This window comes from Pimephales promelas, chromosome 8, assembly GCF_988280905.1.
Source record: "Pimephales promelas chromosome 8, fPimPro1.hap1.1, whole genome shotgun sequence".
NCBI lineage: Eukaryota > Metazoa > Chordata > Actinopteri > Cypriniformes > Leuciscidae > Pimephales > Pimephales promelas.
The window spans coordinates 31,978,092-31,995,750 of NC_142776.1; the positions used below are offsets into that span (position 1 = coordinate 31,978,092).

Here is a 17,659-nt window from a genome sequence, read left to right on the forward strand (position 1 = left end):
CTAGTGTCTTGAACTGAAGGCTGATGGCTGTAAAATGTCAACATGAAAACAAAATTGACCCTTTGCACTTTCTAATTTAGTTTCTGATCTGAATGAATCATTGGTGGATGTTATTCCAAATGGGAAAATTTTTCTTTAAAATTTCTGTCAAAATACTTTTGAGCTGCCGTCACCAAGCTTTAGATTTCAACCCCTCTCCACCAACCAGCAGTAATTTAGAGACCACTTTTGATCCAGTCAATTACTGATAGATAAAACCAACTCCCTACATTTCTTTTTTTGTTGAACATCCTGTTTTCACTCAGCCTTTTAATACGTCAGCGACACAGCGATTTTGGTTTTATTTCGATTAAGCGTGCAAAACACAACAAATATAATAAGTAATCAGTTTTGCATGTTGATCAATGCGATCTGGCTCTAAAGCTTAAAACTACTGACCTGAATCTCCATTTGCAAAATTGGCATGCCAAATTACCCATGTCCACTTCCATATACTCCTCTTTTGCTACCTCTTTTTTCAGTGCACATAAAAAATACAATTGCCAAAGTCCGATTGATCTTGAATAAAACTAGATCAAGAATAAAACATCATCAGTACTAGTGGTAAACAAATAGTTTACTACTAGCGCATGCTAATGATGTTTTATTCTTCCATACTAACATACTGGGTGTCATCATCGCACAGTCTAGATACATGTCGTACCCAAATTTACAGTGTGATTTGTAAGGATCTTATAGAATTGATCCAAAATTGTACCAAAATCTTACCAATCTTACCAAAATCGTAATCTGGCATCTGTCTGTAGCAGGCATAAGACAATAGCACATTTAACATGTACCTGTTTTCAAACTAAGCTCATGCTCCACTTGTCACCATGATGGTATCCCCGCAAAATAATAAAAACCAACCAGATTACTTAAAATGTGTCTGTTTTGTGAGCTCAAAAGAAAAAGAAAGTTCTAAAGACTTAAACGTTATTTTTTTTAAACTAATTTCAATTTAAGTTTGCCCTACTCAAACAAATTAAATATTTGAGCGTTTGGGTTTAGAGTGCAGCCCTACAGATCTCTCATAAAACACACACATAACCTCATTAACACAGCTATCATCCTCTTCCTTTTACCACAGTTAATGATGAAAAGAGAACGATTTTTAAAAGTCTGGTTTATATGTGTGTTTTTGTATTGATTTGGCAGATTGTTTTATTTTAATAAGGCTGTTTGAAGGGTTGGAGAATCCGCTGTATGTTAACCGAATTAAATCCTTAAGTAATCTCAGTAAATTCCTAGTAATCACACTGCATGCTATAGATTACAGAAATGCTTACTTCAAATATTAGTTTTAATTGGTGCTCTGCCATGATAAAGCTCACATTTGATGCTGTATGACTTTGTGTTCAACAAGATGGATGGTCACAAGCCGTGCCATTCTGGGCATTAATCTTGGTATGGGAAAAAAATACAGGCTTCTGAATTTATCAAGGCTACAGATGGTTGCTTTTCATTTAGCAGACACATTTTATGCAAAGCACTTTACAGTGCACTAATTGCAAGGACAATCCCATTGGAGTTAGTGTAGTGTACTAAGTGCTTTACTCTGGAGTCTAATAACAGCAGTGCATCTCAGTTACTCAATGCAGTTCACTGGTTGTTTTTATGTGGGATCTCACTTCGAACTTTTGTTTCACCAGCCCAGATTTGTACCCACACAGCTGATGACATCCGATAGTTGTGCAAAACACTTCCGGCCATTTGCTTTCTTATTAAACTGTATTAGATGATATTGACTGCTGCGTTTGTAAACCTGAAGATTTACTTTTTACATTTTATACTTTATATATTATGCAAAATTGTATAAATTGAATTGTTGATAAATGGATACCCTCCCCCCCCCCAGTCAATAATTGTATCCTTTACAACTCATCTTTGATCACCAAATTTACATATTACAAAATTACTGTGCCGTGTCGAGGGTGTTGAAATACAACTCACGTAAAGTAAAGTTGATAAGTCTGCGAATGACTGCAATTGCAGATTTCAAACAGAGGTGGCGACAAAGAGGAAGAACGCCAGACTGCAGCTTTAAATGAAAATCAAACGAAGAAGTTTTTGTTAAATGCTTTGATTGAAAATGGTGCTCTGTTGTCTTATTTTAAGATAAATCACATTTGGTTTAATATTTTATGTAATATTTAGACTAAAAAAGTGTCCAAATTGTTTGTAGAGCATATATATATACATATATATGTGTTCAAAAATATTTTTATTTCAGCTGCTATACGTAGTTGTTTCAGTTGCTTCAGTTGAATATTTTAGTATCAGTAGACACTTGTCACTTTTAATTAATTTAATTCATTCTTGCTGAATAAACATCTTATTATTTTCTTTTAAACTTGCTGACCCCAAAGTTTCTGTGGTAAAAATGATGTATTTATAAAAATATTTTCAATGCTCTTGTTTTTGAGGATAAGAGCATGGAGCTATAACATTAATAAGCCGTGCTGCTGTGACAGTCATGGAAGGTCATGATGAGAAATATATGAGTTCATATTGAAATCTCTGAACTGTAAACTCCTTTGTCTTGTAGGTGGAAGCTAAATGGCAGTCTGGTCAATCCTAAACCTGGTTTCCATCACAGCCTTTCTGGAGGCAACCTTCGCATCAACCATCTCAATAAAGATGAGGACGCCGGGACGTACCAGTGCCTTGCTACCAACTCTTTCGGGACCATTGTCAGCAGGGAGGCCAGCCTAACCTTTGCCTGTAAGCCACTTTCTGATCTCTGATCACACTTGCAGCACAGATAAGGTCCAAACAAACAGGACATTGCAGACCTGACAGCACGGACTGGTTGGCTGGCCCTTGTACTCCTCACCGATAACATGATCAAAATGAAAATGTTTTCCCTGAGGAGGGCCTGGTCGCTTTCTCACCCTCTATTGCTCTCTGTCTGTATCTCACATAAACACAGGTTGTTCATGAGCCAGATTCAGTCCTGCAGTCATCATTTTACATCAGCTGAATATGAGATATCAAAAAATAAATTTCAGTAAAACACATTCAGGCCTTGTGTCCCTTGTTATGGCTGTTTTGAAAGCTACAACTGGCATGTAATTGGTTGAAGCTCCACCCTTTCCACACAGCCTTTAAAAAAAGCCCTATCCAGTCCATGAGGCCATGTTTATAATAGCAAACTAGCTGTCGCCAATATGTTCTGTTTGTTTCATGGACCTTCTATTTGTTTTTGTTTGTCACATGTGTTCCTAGTTCAGTTTGCCGCCACTGATCAGTCACCATGGACACCTTCATAATTACCACAGCTGTTTGTCATTGTGTCATCACCACCGTGTATTTAGGTTCCTCCTTTTCACTCAGTTGTTGTCTGGTATTGCTCGTGTTAGCACGCTGTTTTGTATGTTGGCTGTTTATTCTAACGCGGCCTTCACACTGGCAGTTGAAATCAGCTCCATAATACGCAATGCGTTCCCAACAGACGTCGTACACGGGTAGAACCAAAATGGCGGAGAGATTTGAAAGGTTGATTCTGTCAGCTCTGTATTAACCCTCTCTTGAGGGTTATAGAGATATTAATAGGAAGGCTGCTGCGTGAGAAAAGTTGCTGAGGACGTTGACTAAAAATGTGATATGGTGGTCAATAGGTCAATGTCTGCCTACAATTTAATTGTATTAACTGCCCTAATAACGTTAGAAAGTCATGAAAATAAAAAAATGACATGACAACTTATCGTTATAAAATCATTATTTATTTTATTAAACGTTAAGATTTCAGGTTGGTTTACCATAGCAACGCTCAACTTCTGCTGGAATTGTCGGATAGGAACCGTCCGTTGCTTTTCGCAAGAGTTCAATTTTTTGAACGCATCCAGATGACCAACGGACACGATTTCCTTCGCACTGCACTCGGTCGGACCCGTTTCGGACCCATTCGCATGCGGTCTGCGAATCTCCATTGGAAATGAATGACTTCTGGTCGTTCTGGAGTCGTATCTGAGAGGATTTCAACTGCCAGTGTGAAGGCGGCGTAAGTATTATATTAAATCTGATGTTATTGAATCATCGTCTACATCTTCTGTGGAGCGTTACACTAGCGTACTAATTGTATAATTTCTGCAATATATACTGTGCACATTATTTTTATTTTCTGTAAAAATAGAAAACCTGATTGACCTACTACATAATGTGCAGACCACTCTGTGTGAAATACAGACCCTACAATGTAATGCACTCTACCTGGATGTACAATGTGGCAAAATAACTGGAATACCTATTTTGTTTTTGTTTTTTAATTTGTATGTTATTTTATAAATGTGGGCTATAATAATAAATAGTAGTACTAAGGCCGTGTGTCCACCAAAGCGTTTTTTCCACGCGCCTGGCGTATGTTTTCAATTGTTTTCAATGGGAGCGCCACGTTTTTTAAACGCCATGAGCGTAACGAGGCGCTGCTCATTTTTTTCACGCTGAAGCGCCGAGCGCCCGGTGTTTTTTACTGGTCGCCAAGAGTTGAAAAATGTTGAACTTTGGATAAAACGCAGCGCTCATCACTGTCACTTTTTACCCAGCCGTCCAATCACAGTGGAGGAGGGGCGGGACTAAACCACACTGACCAACTGTTACAACATTCAAACTGTGCTGCGGATATTATCATAGTAACGAAACGTCTCAACGGAAAAAAAACGCTGTGCTGCCAAAACGCTCTCAAGCGCCCAAAGCACGGCGTCTTCAGCAGATTGTCTAGCGTTTTCAGCTGGCTAAAAACGCTTTGGTGGACACACGGCCTAATACTTTTTTCATAAATTCTTAATTAAGCAATTTTCAATTTTCACTCCAAAATGAAAAATGGTCTGCTCACTGTTGGTTTGGTTTGTTCAACGTGAGCTGCATGCTCGCAAATTCTTACATAACCAACAAAGTGGAAACAATGCAAATTAGAGATTCACGATACAATTAGGACAGCTTATTTTATTATTTGAAGTTTTCGAGAGTTTCGAGAGCTTGCAATTTAGAGATTGAAGTCATTATAAAAGGAGGGCTCTTTTCTTCCTTTCGGTTTATTACCCATTCACAATCCAAGTGAATGAATACAAGTTTAGCTTAATGCTGAAAAGTTTCTGGATTGACAACCGTGTTTAAAGCGTAACTAAACCCTAAACCAACTTTTTTTTAGTTAATGATCTGTAAGAATGGATCTTTATTAATACGAGTCATTGATTCGAGTAACTTTTTTGGCATTTGTGTATAAAGTGTTTTATTTCTACAATATATGGTATAAAACGTCTTAGTGCTGCCCTCTTCAGGTTGAACGGTGGCTACTGCAGTTGAATTTTTCTATTGGATGTTTCGCACTTCGTGATGTACGCAGGTTTCAGCTCACCACGCTCTTGGCACGAGCTACACCCTTTGGCAGTATAAAAACCAGCTTGTTTCGTTAAAACCACTGTAGCGAGTCAGGAGTTGGAATTGCGAGTATTGAAAACGATCAGGATAGAGAGTTTTAGCATCTATTTCGTCCCCTCTATCTCCGCCCACAGTTTCAGCATTTTTCAAATATTGCCAGTGGGTGGAGTCAGGCTCTGACCAGGGGTTTAGTTACCCTTCAAATGCGCTATTGAATCGGAAACTGAGATCGACAGTAATAACCGACGAACGGGACAAAATCTGGTAAAGAACTTAATTCTGCAGTTTTTGGTGTATTATGGAAATTGGTACAGAGAACTCAAAGGGTTTTGCTATGACTATAGGATTTCCCCCATCATGACATTTGAAATCACACTGATTGGCTGACACGTCTTGGCATATGGCACTGATAGCAAATGACAAACAAGCCTTTCCGGTTGAATTCTGTTCCCAGCAAGGCCACTGCCTGAGGACGATGGCACTGCTGGGCAGGGAACAATCCAATTCGGTGGGGAGGAAGTCCGCTGTCATCGTAAGACGATTGGCTGACAGATCCATCAATCGCTGGTCTCTGACCTTACTAGGCTTCAGTTGTTGTCGTGTGGTGGGGGCACGCGTCTCTGACTGCTCCACATCCATCTTCTTTATTACTCTCTCCATAGCTTAATTAACTCCGCCGCATGATGGAGTGGTGCGGGTTCAAGAGAATAATTTAAAGGGCAGCTGAAGTTATTAGATGGGATATTTTCTAATTTGGTATCTAATGCAGGAGAATTTGTAGGAGACCACGTTGTGCATGAGAATGCGTAAAGGTGAAGTCATATTTCGTACTTGTATTCGTTTTAATGCTGTAAAGTGGATGGAGATGCAGATTTCAGACTGCTTCATAAAGTAGCGTGGAGAAATTAATATTGGAGGTTTGTGGCTGTTGGTTCATATGTGTAACCTTTAAGGTTGTTTATAGTGTTCTTCTAAAAGTCGACCAAATTAATGTATACTTTCTTTTTAGATTTGCACTTTGAAATTAATAAAAAAAAAATATTAATGACTCATTTTGCACTCACAAGCGCATCTATTTTTTTAATCTAGCGAATTTCATGGATATACAGTATAGTACTCATATTTATCTCATAATATATTGTGAATTGTGTAAATTAAGTATAAAAATAATATAAAAGCGGAGCATATATCATTCCTTAACAACATGAAATTTAGAGTTCATAGTGGTTCTGTTCATAAACTGATGTAATCATTAAAAATTAGGGTTGCAAAGGGGCTGAAAATTACCAGTACATTTTTTTTTAAAGAAATCCTGGAAAGTTTCTGAAAACTTACAAAAGAAATACATTTTTATTTGGAGAAAATTAATGGATTTTTAATTCAGACTGTTGCTCTTCTTTTGTTATTTTTAAAAGCTTGTTTCAATAATAAATGCATTAACACATGAAAGAAAACAGTTACGCCATTTCATGTTTTTTTTTGTTTTTTTTTTATGTAATTTTATATAATTTGCACAAAAATGTGTGTTTTTTCATGTAGACTTTTAGCAGCATTCTGTCAGGACTAGCTTTAGAAATAATAGGTGGCTCATGATGAACTAGTTTGCGGCTCTTAGAATGTATTTTGTCTCTAAACAGCTCTGCCTTTTCTTTACAAATAAATGACTGTGAAAATCACTTAATTTGTGAAAATACATTTATGGTTACTTTGGTGTAAGCTTGTACGGTGCCTTTGTGTGCTTTCAAATTATCAAAAGTACTGGTTATTAAAGAGACTTTCATTGAAAGTGATAAAATGTTTTCTTTTTCACTCTCTCTGAATAGAACTGGATGAATTAAGCAGATATTGAAAGGGTTGTCAGTAGATGCATAGGAAATGAGAAAAATTGTCAGTGTCGATGCACCAGTCCCTAAAGCAGTAATTGCATTCTGGGGAATTGCAGAATGTTTTTAATTAAAATGCCACTGATAGAGAAGGCTGTGTGCTGCGTCTTAATCATATTTCACATATGTACAATCTTCTCATTTTCAAAGTTGAGTCTTGGAAAAAGACCTCACTCTAAATTGGCAATAACAATTAAAGTTCTTTTTGACTTGGTAAGAAATTAAACTGTGCATGTGTAGCGTTAACAACATGTTGAACATTGTGGTGACAGGTTAAATCGAGTATTTTGCAGTTCAGCTGATGTTATTTGATGGGTCAGTGAATGCTGAAGACATTGCCTACTATGTTGTGAAGATACCAGGTGTGGTTGTCACAATGGCTATATCTTAGTAACTATGAGGTTTGGAGGTGGATTGCATACATGCTTGTTTTCTTTAGAAGTAATTTCAACCATCTTTAAAATTGTTTTTATTCTGTCCAGAGTTCCTCTACCAGTCTGATTTGAGTATTATATCTCCTTCCTGGTGGGAGGGTCGTGGGTTTCACCAGTCTTCATAAAGACGCAATGGCTCACTATAGGACCATAATATGTTATTCTGGCATTTACAAATCACCCATGGTTGCGGCACTTGATAGTCAGGCTCATTTAGATTACTGTATATCCAATCAGAATGGTTTTGCAGAGCTGAAAGTTCTTCTATTGACTCTGTTTTGGAACACGTCCCTAGTGGCCAGTCGATGAATTGCAGTTTAAGCCACTGTGTCGGATTCAAGAGAGAGACCGGAAGATTGCCGCTTGGGTAGAATTGACAATTTCCCCATTGGAATATAGCAACAGTTTTACACTGTATAGCATCATGGCTGATCTGGGAATTGAATTGCTGCCTATTTTTAGAATAGAATGTGTTTCAGCGTTTATCAAGTTTTAATAGTTTTATTTATTTATTTTCTCTAATCTCTACATTCTGCTGTTAGTTGCATTGCTGCGGCATGTCATTTTCAACTTGTGGTTGTTGGGCCTTTGCGCTTAACTCTAATTTTCGTAAATGTTCATATCTGATTACGACTAATTGTGTACTTTACACAGTTAAAAATGCGCGTTTTTGCATAAGTTCGAGCGCCTCCTTTTTAATGTAAAATTTGTGTCCTCAAGCCAAACCAGTTGAGAAGCACTGATTTAGAGCATGCATGTGTATTAAATGCCTGTTTACCACATTTTTATTTTATAACACTGCGTTTCCGTAGCCTGAACTGTTTAAATGAATACCATCTGGATCCCCCCTAGCCCCAACTGTTTATGGGGATGCGTGTTCGTGTATTCTTTTTTTAAGATGTCTCTTCATGTGAGCGGTTGGTGCGGGTACTTTTATGCCACGTTTCTTCGGGGGAAATAAAAAAGTTAATGGTTTCAGCTGTGTGTATTAAAAGAAGCATTTGTTTAAGCACCCCCCCCCCCCCCATTCCTTTCTGTCTATTTCAGTATCTTTTTGAAAAACCTCAGCTGCATGCTATCCTGAAGAAAACAGCCCGCTGAGTACTTTAAACAACAATAGTCCCTTTGCTCTTTTTGCTGTTTGTTTATGGCGTGGGGAGGGGAGCACCCCCCCCCCCCCCCATCCAAAAAAGGGCAGACAAAAACACTATAGTGAGATCAAGATTCGGTTTGTCAGTTGGCCAATAAAGGTAAACCGGCTGCGATCAAAACTGGTGCGCCCCACTCTCGCTGTGGACGGCCATATGTCCCCTCTCAAAATCACCACGGCTTTTATCTCTATCCAAAATATCCCCAAAAAGACACTCTTTCCTTTTTTTCCCGTCTCAAATTAATTCAGTACCTTAGATGTTGAATGTGTTTGTCCACTTTGTTGTTGTAGGCTCTCAATTTTATGGCTTCTGTTAGTCTTTTATCTAACATCCTGTGTTTCATTGACATGAAAGTGGCAGTCCAGCCCTTTGTTGCCTTCCCATCATGTTCTGGTAGAATCCAATAGGGTTATAATCATGAGTGCTCAAGCGCACACTTATTGGTTTGCTGCTTACTGGCCACAATGCAGGTACTACAGCCAGAATTTCCTTTTGAAGTTTAGTTAATGTGCACACATTTTTAATATTTCATGCTTTTTTTTAATCTTCATTAAGGCAGTAGCATTCAAAACTCATCCAGAAGGAAACTGCACTTTTGTTTTATCTTATTTTTCCCCTTGTGTTTGTCCACCTGCCAGTGTCTCCACAAAGACTCAGTTTGATTGGACACACTGCGAAGCCTGTTCCTTCCACCGAACAGATACTAAAGCAGTATTTTTGTAATTTCCTTCCAATACAAAGACTATAACATTGTCAGATTAATATGAACAAATGATGAATAATTTGCATGCCTCATTCCCGGCTATGCCCTGACATTCATGAGGGTAATTAGCTTGCGAGTATTACAAGTATTTAACAGTCTGTCAATAAGCTTCATACAATTCATGACACATCTGTGACTTGAATTCATTTCAGTGGCCTTTGGAAGCTGAACATTTGGTGGGCTTTAGGGAAAAAGGCCCAGCTGTCCTGATACATATTTTTTTCATTTATTATTATTGTTTTTAATTTTAAGTTAAGCACTTGTACTGTGTTTTGTGTTGTAGCTGTAGTACAAATTGGGAATTTTAAAGACACAATAAGTTGGACCAATCACTAAAATCAGTGCGAGTTTCATTTTTAACCCACTTAGCATCATCCGTTGAAAAATAAAATAACCAGCATGGTTTCAACAGCTCATTGATGCTGATTCTCTGTCCTAGTGAAAAGCAATTACATGAATTACTCCTTCATTACAAACTGCTTATTGCAGAGGTGTATGGGCTTTTCCCGCAGTCTCGGTGAAAAATGCATCCAAGTATTGCTTTCTTTAATAGAAGACCAGTGTTTCAAATTGCAGCTGACTCCCAGGGTTAAAAAGAAATTTATATTTTAAGAAATAATTAGCCGACATGACACATCCTAGCTGACCTTATAGTCATCTTCATAAACCATCGAGCGCCATAATTTTGCATTTAAATCTAGCCCTGGAGCAGAACCAATCGCTGGTCTGTGTTTAGGGGGAAGAGAGGAAGATTTAGCATTGATTTAGCCCATAAAGAGCCATTTCATCTCTGCATCAGTGCTCCAGGTGACACCACAGATCCAGGATCATTGGAGATGAGGTTAATGTGGGTTAATTCTTCTGATTTGTGCAATATGTGCCATTAAATGTCACCGGTAGCATGTGGCGTGCGAGTTAGTGCTGTTGAATACAGCCTTGTTTAGGATATTATTCAACCTATAAAAGAGTTGCTGGTAATTATTTTGTTAGATGAGGCCGGTTGTGAGGTGTTCTTCAACGCGAGTCACTCAAGTAAAGGGGTCTCTGAACTTTTGATGTACTTTTCAGCTGAGCGACTGCAGAATCCCTTTAAGGAAGATGACAGCGGGGGCTCGCAAAGCTGACTTCGTGCTTTCGAATTCAAAAGCGTGCTGGTCTCTCAGAATTTTTTTTACATCAGCATCTATATTTTTGATCCTTAGAAGTGCAACAGGGATGCCATTAAAATAACTATTTTCAGTGATTTAATGTCAAATAATTTCGAGATTATTCCGGTCATGCAGAGAGTGGGTTTCAGGTGTGGGAATTAAACAAATTAATTCATGAAGTTTCTCAATTTCCTTTTTTTTTTTCTTCTAGTGGGGATGTTTTCACACTTTTTAATCCACTGAATATTTCTCATGGTACTGTAGGTTTATTATTGAAAGCCAATTTCTGGAAAAACACGTATATTACTTAAAAAAAAGATACAGTTCACTAAACACAGACTGGTTTATTATTATAATGGTGGGGCATGTTGTCACATTGGGAACTTGACAATAAATAAATGAGTAAAATAATTGTGAAGCATTGTATAAAACTAACCATATAACACAAATACCATGCCTCTATATAAATGTGAAAATCTTCTTTCTTTATACTGTATTATTGACCCTTGTTGTCTAAATACATTTCAGTCAACATTAATTTTAATTGAAGTAGCAAATGTTTTTTATGGTTTTGGTTTTAGTTAACTAGAACATAAAATAGCTATAGAAAACAAGTGTGCATTTATTTGTGAGATACAGGTCTTTTAATTTTCATGTGGCTAGTCAATTGCATAGATGCATCATCTAATTATCATTCATTTTCGTCTCTGAAAAACAATAAAAGATTGTGTAAAAAGTGCACCTGAGACTTTACAAAGCGTCCATCCATGCATTCGATCTGCCTGTACGAATTACCTTTCCCAATGATTTTAGGCAACAATTGCGCAAGGGACAAGCAGGAAGCTGTTGTGACTTGTTATTGTTTTCCGTCAATTGTCAAATCTAAATTAGTTTCAAAGGAAAGGAAATTCAGTTTCTGATGCGTTTTTTGGAACGGCTTTGTAATGGTTGCCGGCATGCTTTGTGATGAATACAACTCAGAGGGGGCCTGATAACTGCAGGAGCCATTAAAAGCACTCATGTGTGGCTCACGCTTAGCAAAACACCGCCACAGTTGGGCAAGAGCGCTCTTCTGTTCTGTTTGGAGGGACTCATTGATTTTGTCCTCATCTTTACTGACAATCTGTTAAATCATCGTAAAATTACATTGCTGGTGATTTATAGATTTCATGATTTGTAATTGAGGTCTGTCATTGAGCTTTAAAACAATGCAATATTTAGTAAAGATAATCTTTACATTTACTCAGAGTTTCTTTCTTCTGATGAACACAAAGGAAGATATTCTGAAGAGCGATTGGAACTTTGGCACCATTGACTTCCATAGTATTTTTTTTTCTACTATGAAAGTCAATGGTGCCAAACAACTGTTTGGTTCCAATGGGCTTTATGCCCAGCTGCACTACTTCCTGAACTTCAGCCAGCTCCTTGTTTCCTGTCTGCCATTATTGGCCAAATTGATTCATTCAGGTGTGTCTGATTATTGTTGCCATGACAACTGAGGTCAGGCACACCTGGATTAATCAATTTGGCCAATAATTGCAGACAGGAAACAAGGAGCTGGCTGAAGTTCAGGAAGTAGTGCAGCTGGGCATAAAGCCCATTGTTCTTCAAAATATCTTCCTTTGTGTTCAGCAGAAGAAAGAAAGAAACTCATAGAGGTCTGCAACAACTTGAGGGTGAGTAAATGATGACATAATTTTCATTTTTGGGTGGGGTATCCCTTTAAGCCTTAGTGTTAGAGTTGGAACACAACGTTTGTGCTACAAACATGATTAATAACTTAAATCGTGTGACAACACAAAAGAAGATATCTTGAAGATCTGTTTTTGTCCATAGACGAACACAGAACGTTCCCCTAACGTTCCCGAATGGTCCCATGAGGTTATTTTTTTGTGAACCAAACAAGAACGTTATAGGAACGTTCTATGTTGGTTATTTTTAGGTTACATTTTTATAACGTAAGGAGAATGTTCCGGGAATGTTCCCTTAACCTTAAGGGAAAGTTCTAGGAACGTTCTGGGAACCAAAAACTAACATTCCCAGAACCTAAATTTGTTTGCTGGGAATCAGTGTGGTCCATTAGACAAAAATGAGGGAGTTTCATTAGACAAAAAAATCACTGCAACACTTTTCAAAAACTTGTTTACTCTAGTGCATACATTTGCGTTAGCTGCTGAAATGAAACAAATTTTTGCTGAATTTGAGCTAAAGCAGCAAAATATTGATATTGTCAAATTGTACTGAAACGTAGTCTTGGAAAAAGTTTTATAGTTTAAGTTTGAATTAGATTGACATAGGAGCATCAGAGAAAGCGGTTTCCCCGATAGCAGCTAAACACAAAGCAGCACAGCGCTCCTAAACGCTGCTTTATCACGGAAGATAAGGAAAGATTAAATGAAAATAACATCATAAACTAAATAAACTTTTCTAAAGACAGTCAATTCCCTTTAATTATGGGAAACAATATAATTTAACAGCTATCAATGCCTGTATGAACCGGTATACCGCCTGGCACTAAAATCTGAGAGCTTTCTGTCCCTCCATTGACAGCTACGCAACTACAACTTTCAAGACCCAGGAAGAAAGTAAAGACGTCATAAAAGTTATTCATGTGACTCCAGTGTTTAAACCTACCTAAAAAAGCAATGGAAGTGATTTGCTTGCGCAAAGTAATTTACCACTCAATTTACAAAATATTAATAATTTGTGGGTGAACTAACCCTTTAATGCTGTATTTTGTTTGAAAATAATGTCTTCTTGTATTGATACTCATGCTTCACGGGATTCGTGCGCGCTCATTGCAAATGTAATGTTGTGCCAGGTGAGCTAGTTTACTATGTCAGAAAAGCCATATGGAGCTGGTTATGTGATACAAATTTCAAATGTTTTAGTTTATAAATCATCCACTAAGTGTTGTCAGGTCCTAATATTGTCCAAGGAACCACGTGAAAAATAAAGTGTTTACTAATCAATAATCTGCATCTTGCAATCATAATTTATGTGAAAAGGAACAGTTCACTTGGTAACTGCAGTGAACTGTGTGTATCGGTACGTCTTTCGAGTTGACATTGATGTTGCTGTCTGGGGGATGTTTCCAAAATGGGCGTAGAGTGAAATTACTTGCCTTAAAGGAGCTGTATGCAAGAAATGTATTTCAATTAATCATACATTTTCCCTGATATTTCACTTGACATTAAGAAATCATGTTCGTTTCAAATACACTGGCGATAGTCAACGCATTCTCACCCCAAGGCGTCACCTTTGACCATGCTTCAATATTTGACGTTTTAGGCGCCCTTTAGCGTCACTTACATGACGCGATCCTACGGCGTCATCTACCTGACGCTAAAGGAAAGCGTCAGTTAGAGGACGCGGTTAGGTTTAGGTGTGGGGTGGGGGTAGGGTACACGCGATTCTAGGGCGTCATCTAACTGACGCTAAAGGGCGCCTAAAGCGTCAGATATTGAAGCATGTCCAAATGCTTCCCAAGGCGTCAGTTAAGTGACGCCTTGGGGGTGAGAATGGGCTGCGATAGTAGTCCGGCCAGGATATTGTCAATTAAAAAGTGCAGTTGCAGCCCTCGACTGGTGTTGATGTTGATGGAGTCAGGATAGTGTTGCGGCATTCGGGTTGCCAGCTCTGCTCTATTTACCACAGCTGCAGATACAAACGTGTCGGAATCGGATAAAAACAATGTCTAACGTTGCGAAACCAAAAAAAAAAAACTTGATACGAATCCAAAATACTTCGTGACAAAGTCTGAAATAAATAATTAACAAAAAAAAACTCAATGTGTAGGACACGTCACTTGCCATTGGAAGCATCTTGTAGCAGCCTACGTTCCTGCTGGATCCTGCAGCATATCTGGCAACCTCGAGTCAAGGCACCCTATTTTGAAAAGGCGCTTTTCCACTGCATAGTACGGTAAACAAAAATACTGCTAGAAAAGTGTGTCTCGTGTCGCAAATCCAATGACGCTAGTAGTGACGCTGGTAGTGACGATTCTGTCTGACCAATCAGTGATCTCACATTTTAGTACCGATACGGTACGCTTGGAACCTCAACAGACCAGGTACCATTTAAAGCGACCTGAAGCGAACCGTACTGTACCGTACCATGCAGTGGAAAAGCACCACAAGTGAGCCGTACCGAACCGAACCGTACCGTACTATGCAGTGGAAAAGTGCCAAAAGTGACTGCAGTACCAGTTTTGGCCACAATCTTGCATACAGCTCCTTTAAAGGGACTTTGAAACTTTGAAACCACCTAACAACTGAGCAACTGAATAGCAATGAAATCCAGCCATGGAGTATTGCACAAAATAGAGAAAAAGAAGAAAAGAAACTACTTTCACTGTCATATTCAAAACGCAGCAGGATGTTATGGATGTCAGTAATATATGCTAGACATTTTCCCAGTCTCTTTGACCCCTACTTTTTGAATTTTACTTTCACTCTCAAACTTAATTTTAGTCAGCAAGAGGCTCAAGCTTTCTTCATAAACAGACTCAATGGGTGGTGATCTAGCCCCCAGTCCAGCTGAAGGCTATTTACCACATCTGTATCCACACTCTTCCAAGGCTTCAACTTTGTGCGTCTCGCTCATTGCGGGAAGAAAATTACAATCACGTTCAATGTGCTGCATGTATTATTTAGCATAACTGTAATGTTTTGTTCTGTCTTTTCTCTCCTGCTTCTTTAAGACCTGGAAAACTTCAAAACCCACAAGCGGAGTTCTGTGTCTGTTCGCGAAGGACAAGGAGTGGTGCTTCTCTGCGGGCCACCCCCTCACTCTGGAGGTCAGTACTACTTCTAGATCGTTCATATATCATTTACACATTTTTCCAGAGGAGAGATCTTCCGGCAGTCTCTCGGCACTCAGTTGTCCAATCTGCGGATCATGTAATCCCATCAGCATCTCTCAATTCTCTGACAGCGTGTGTAGGCAAGCCCGGCCGCCCTCCGGAGACGGAGCTGTTTATGTGCGAACCCTCTTCCACCCTCACCTTCCTCCCTGTAGCGTCGAGCAGCATCCCTCCCTATCCCGAGCAAGGGATGCAGGTCAGAAAGCCATAAATCACGAACGCTCTCTTCCTGCTTTACACAAAGACCCTGAAGCATCAAGCTTTTCATCCATGCTGGGCTGCTCCTCCCATGTATTTCTCCCAGAGTTTCTCTGCCGAATCGCACGTCTCTACCTCCGACATGAATTGTTCATTAACTCTTCCATCACTTTGATGGCCTCTATCAATTAACCAGCAGCGTGTGATTTAACTGCTTATTAATGGTGCCAGCAGTGTTGCTTGTTAGAAGAAGTGCTTTCTTGGCGTTTATTGCACAATAGGTGCTTTTCACATGGCCTTCTTGAAGTGTGGCGTGAATCCAACGCGTTTGTACTTTTGTAATGTGAGCTAATTAACATTGTGAATCTGTACTTTCCAAAAAAGGAAAACTGATAGAACGGCATCCAAAAATATATCTTAGTGTTGTTGGTTTTTTTTTTTTTTTTTCAAAACTGTTTGAAACAAGGTGTGTGCAGTGGTTATATTACAGGATTTAGTTTTTAAATGTAAATTAATAGTTTGTCAGGTTTTTGCTTCTGTCTGAATGTTCCTGAATTCTAATTCAGATATGCTCAATTTTGCATGTAGAAGTGAAAATAAAATGGATTGATTCATCCATAAACATGTTATCACACACATATGGGGTATTTCATATTCAATACTTATTAATATACATGGACTATGATGGATTAACACCATTTTTTCACACACTTCTCAATTTTAGCCCGAAGTCTTTAAAATAGAGGCGAATATTCTAATATAAAAACAAGAGTTTTTAATTCTTACCCCTGCGCATTCAGGGTTTTTTTAAGTTGCCATGCAGCATTTTTTTATCATTTTCTAAATTGTCATGGCCTCAGAGTATTTTGTTGAATATGTGAACATACAATATATAAAAAGAAAGAACAGATCCTCTTCTTTGAAAAAAAAAAAATATATATATATATATATATATATATATATATATACAGTATATATATTAGGGCTGTTAAACGATTAATCATGATTAATCACATCCAACATAAAAGTTTGTGTTTACATAATATATGTGTGTGCACTATGTATAATTATTATATATATATATACAGTATATATATATATATATATATATATAAATACACACACATGCTTGTATATATTTAAGAAATATTTTCATGTATATACTGTATATAGATTTATATATAATTTATATTATATATAAATAAAAATATTATATATATAAATAATATTTTTTCTTAAATATACATGCATGTGTGTATTTATATATATACCAAATAAATAATTCAGTGCACCCACATATATTATGTAAACACAAACTTTTATTTTGGATGCGATTAATCGCGATTAATCGTTTGACAGCACTAATATATATATATGCATTTGTTTTTATCAACACTTGAATATGGGTGAGTTACATTTTAAAAAGCAGCATTTTGAACAAAAATTTCATTTTTGTCAAAGATTTCGTCCGGATCAGATTCAGAACGGGGATCAAAAGATAGATGGAGTAGATCGAGTCTAAAGAAAAAAAAAACATCAACATTCATCATTTCATTCAGTAACGTTAGACCGCTTTAAATTATGAGCTGTTTAATGTGTGATGATCGCCTTATTTTACATGTGCGTAAGCAATGCTTCGATCTCGTTTCTGCTTCTACTTCGCTTGTGTTTTGATTCGGATTCTTTCAGAATTCTTTCATTTTCTTTCGGATTCTTTCATGCGTAACAGCGCCCGCTACAATAAACAATGAAAACATGGATTGGCGGAAATTTCCTGTCAATGGCAGCCAAGCGTTGCGT

At 37.9% G+C, this 17,659-nt stretch overlaps 1 protein-coding gene across 5 annotated transcripts in view; it reads left to right on the forward strand.

Moving 5' to 3' along the window:
- cntn4 (contactin 4) overlaps positions 1-17,659 on the forward strand; it is a 195,043-nt gene that overhangs the window by 97,259 nt on the left and 80,125 nt on the right. For all 5 annotated transcript variants that reach the window (XM_039649158.2, XM_089134388.1, XM_039649156.2 and 2 more), the window contains 2 exons: positions 2,588-2,763; positions 15,500-15,595. In XM_039649158.2, the coding sequence (XP_039505092.2) occupies positions 2,588-2,763; positions 15,500-15,595 (272 nt within the window). The remainder of the gene's footprint in view (positions 1-2,587; positions 2,764-15,499; positions 15,596-17,659) is intronic.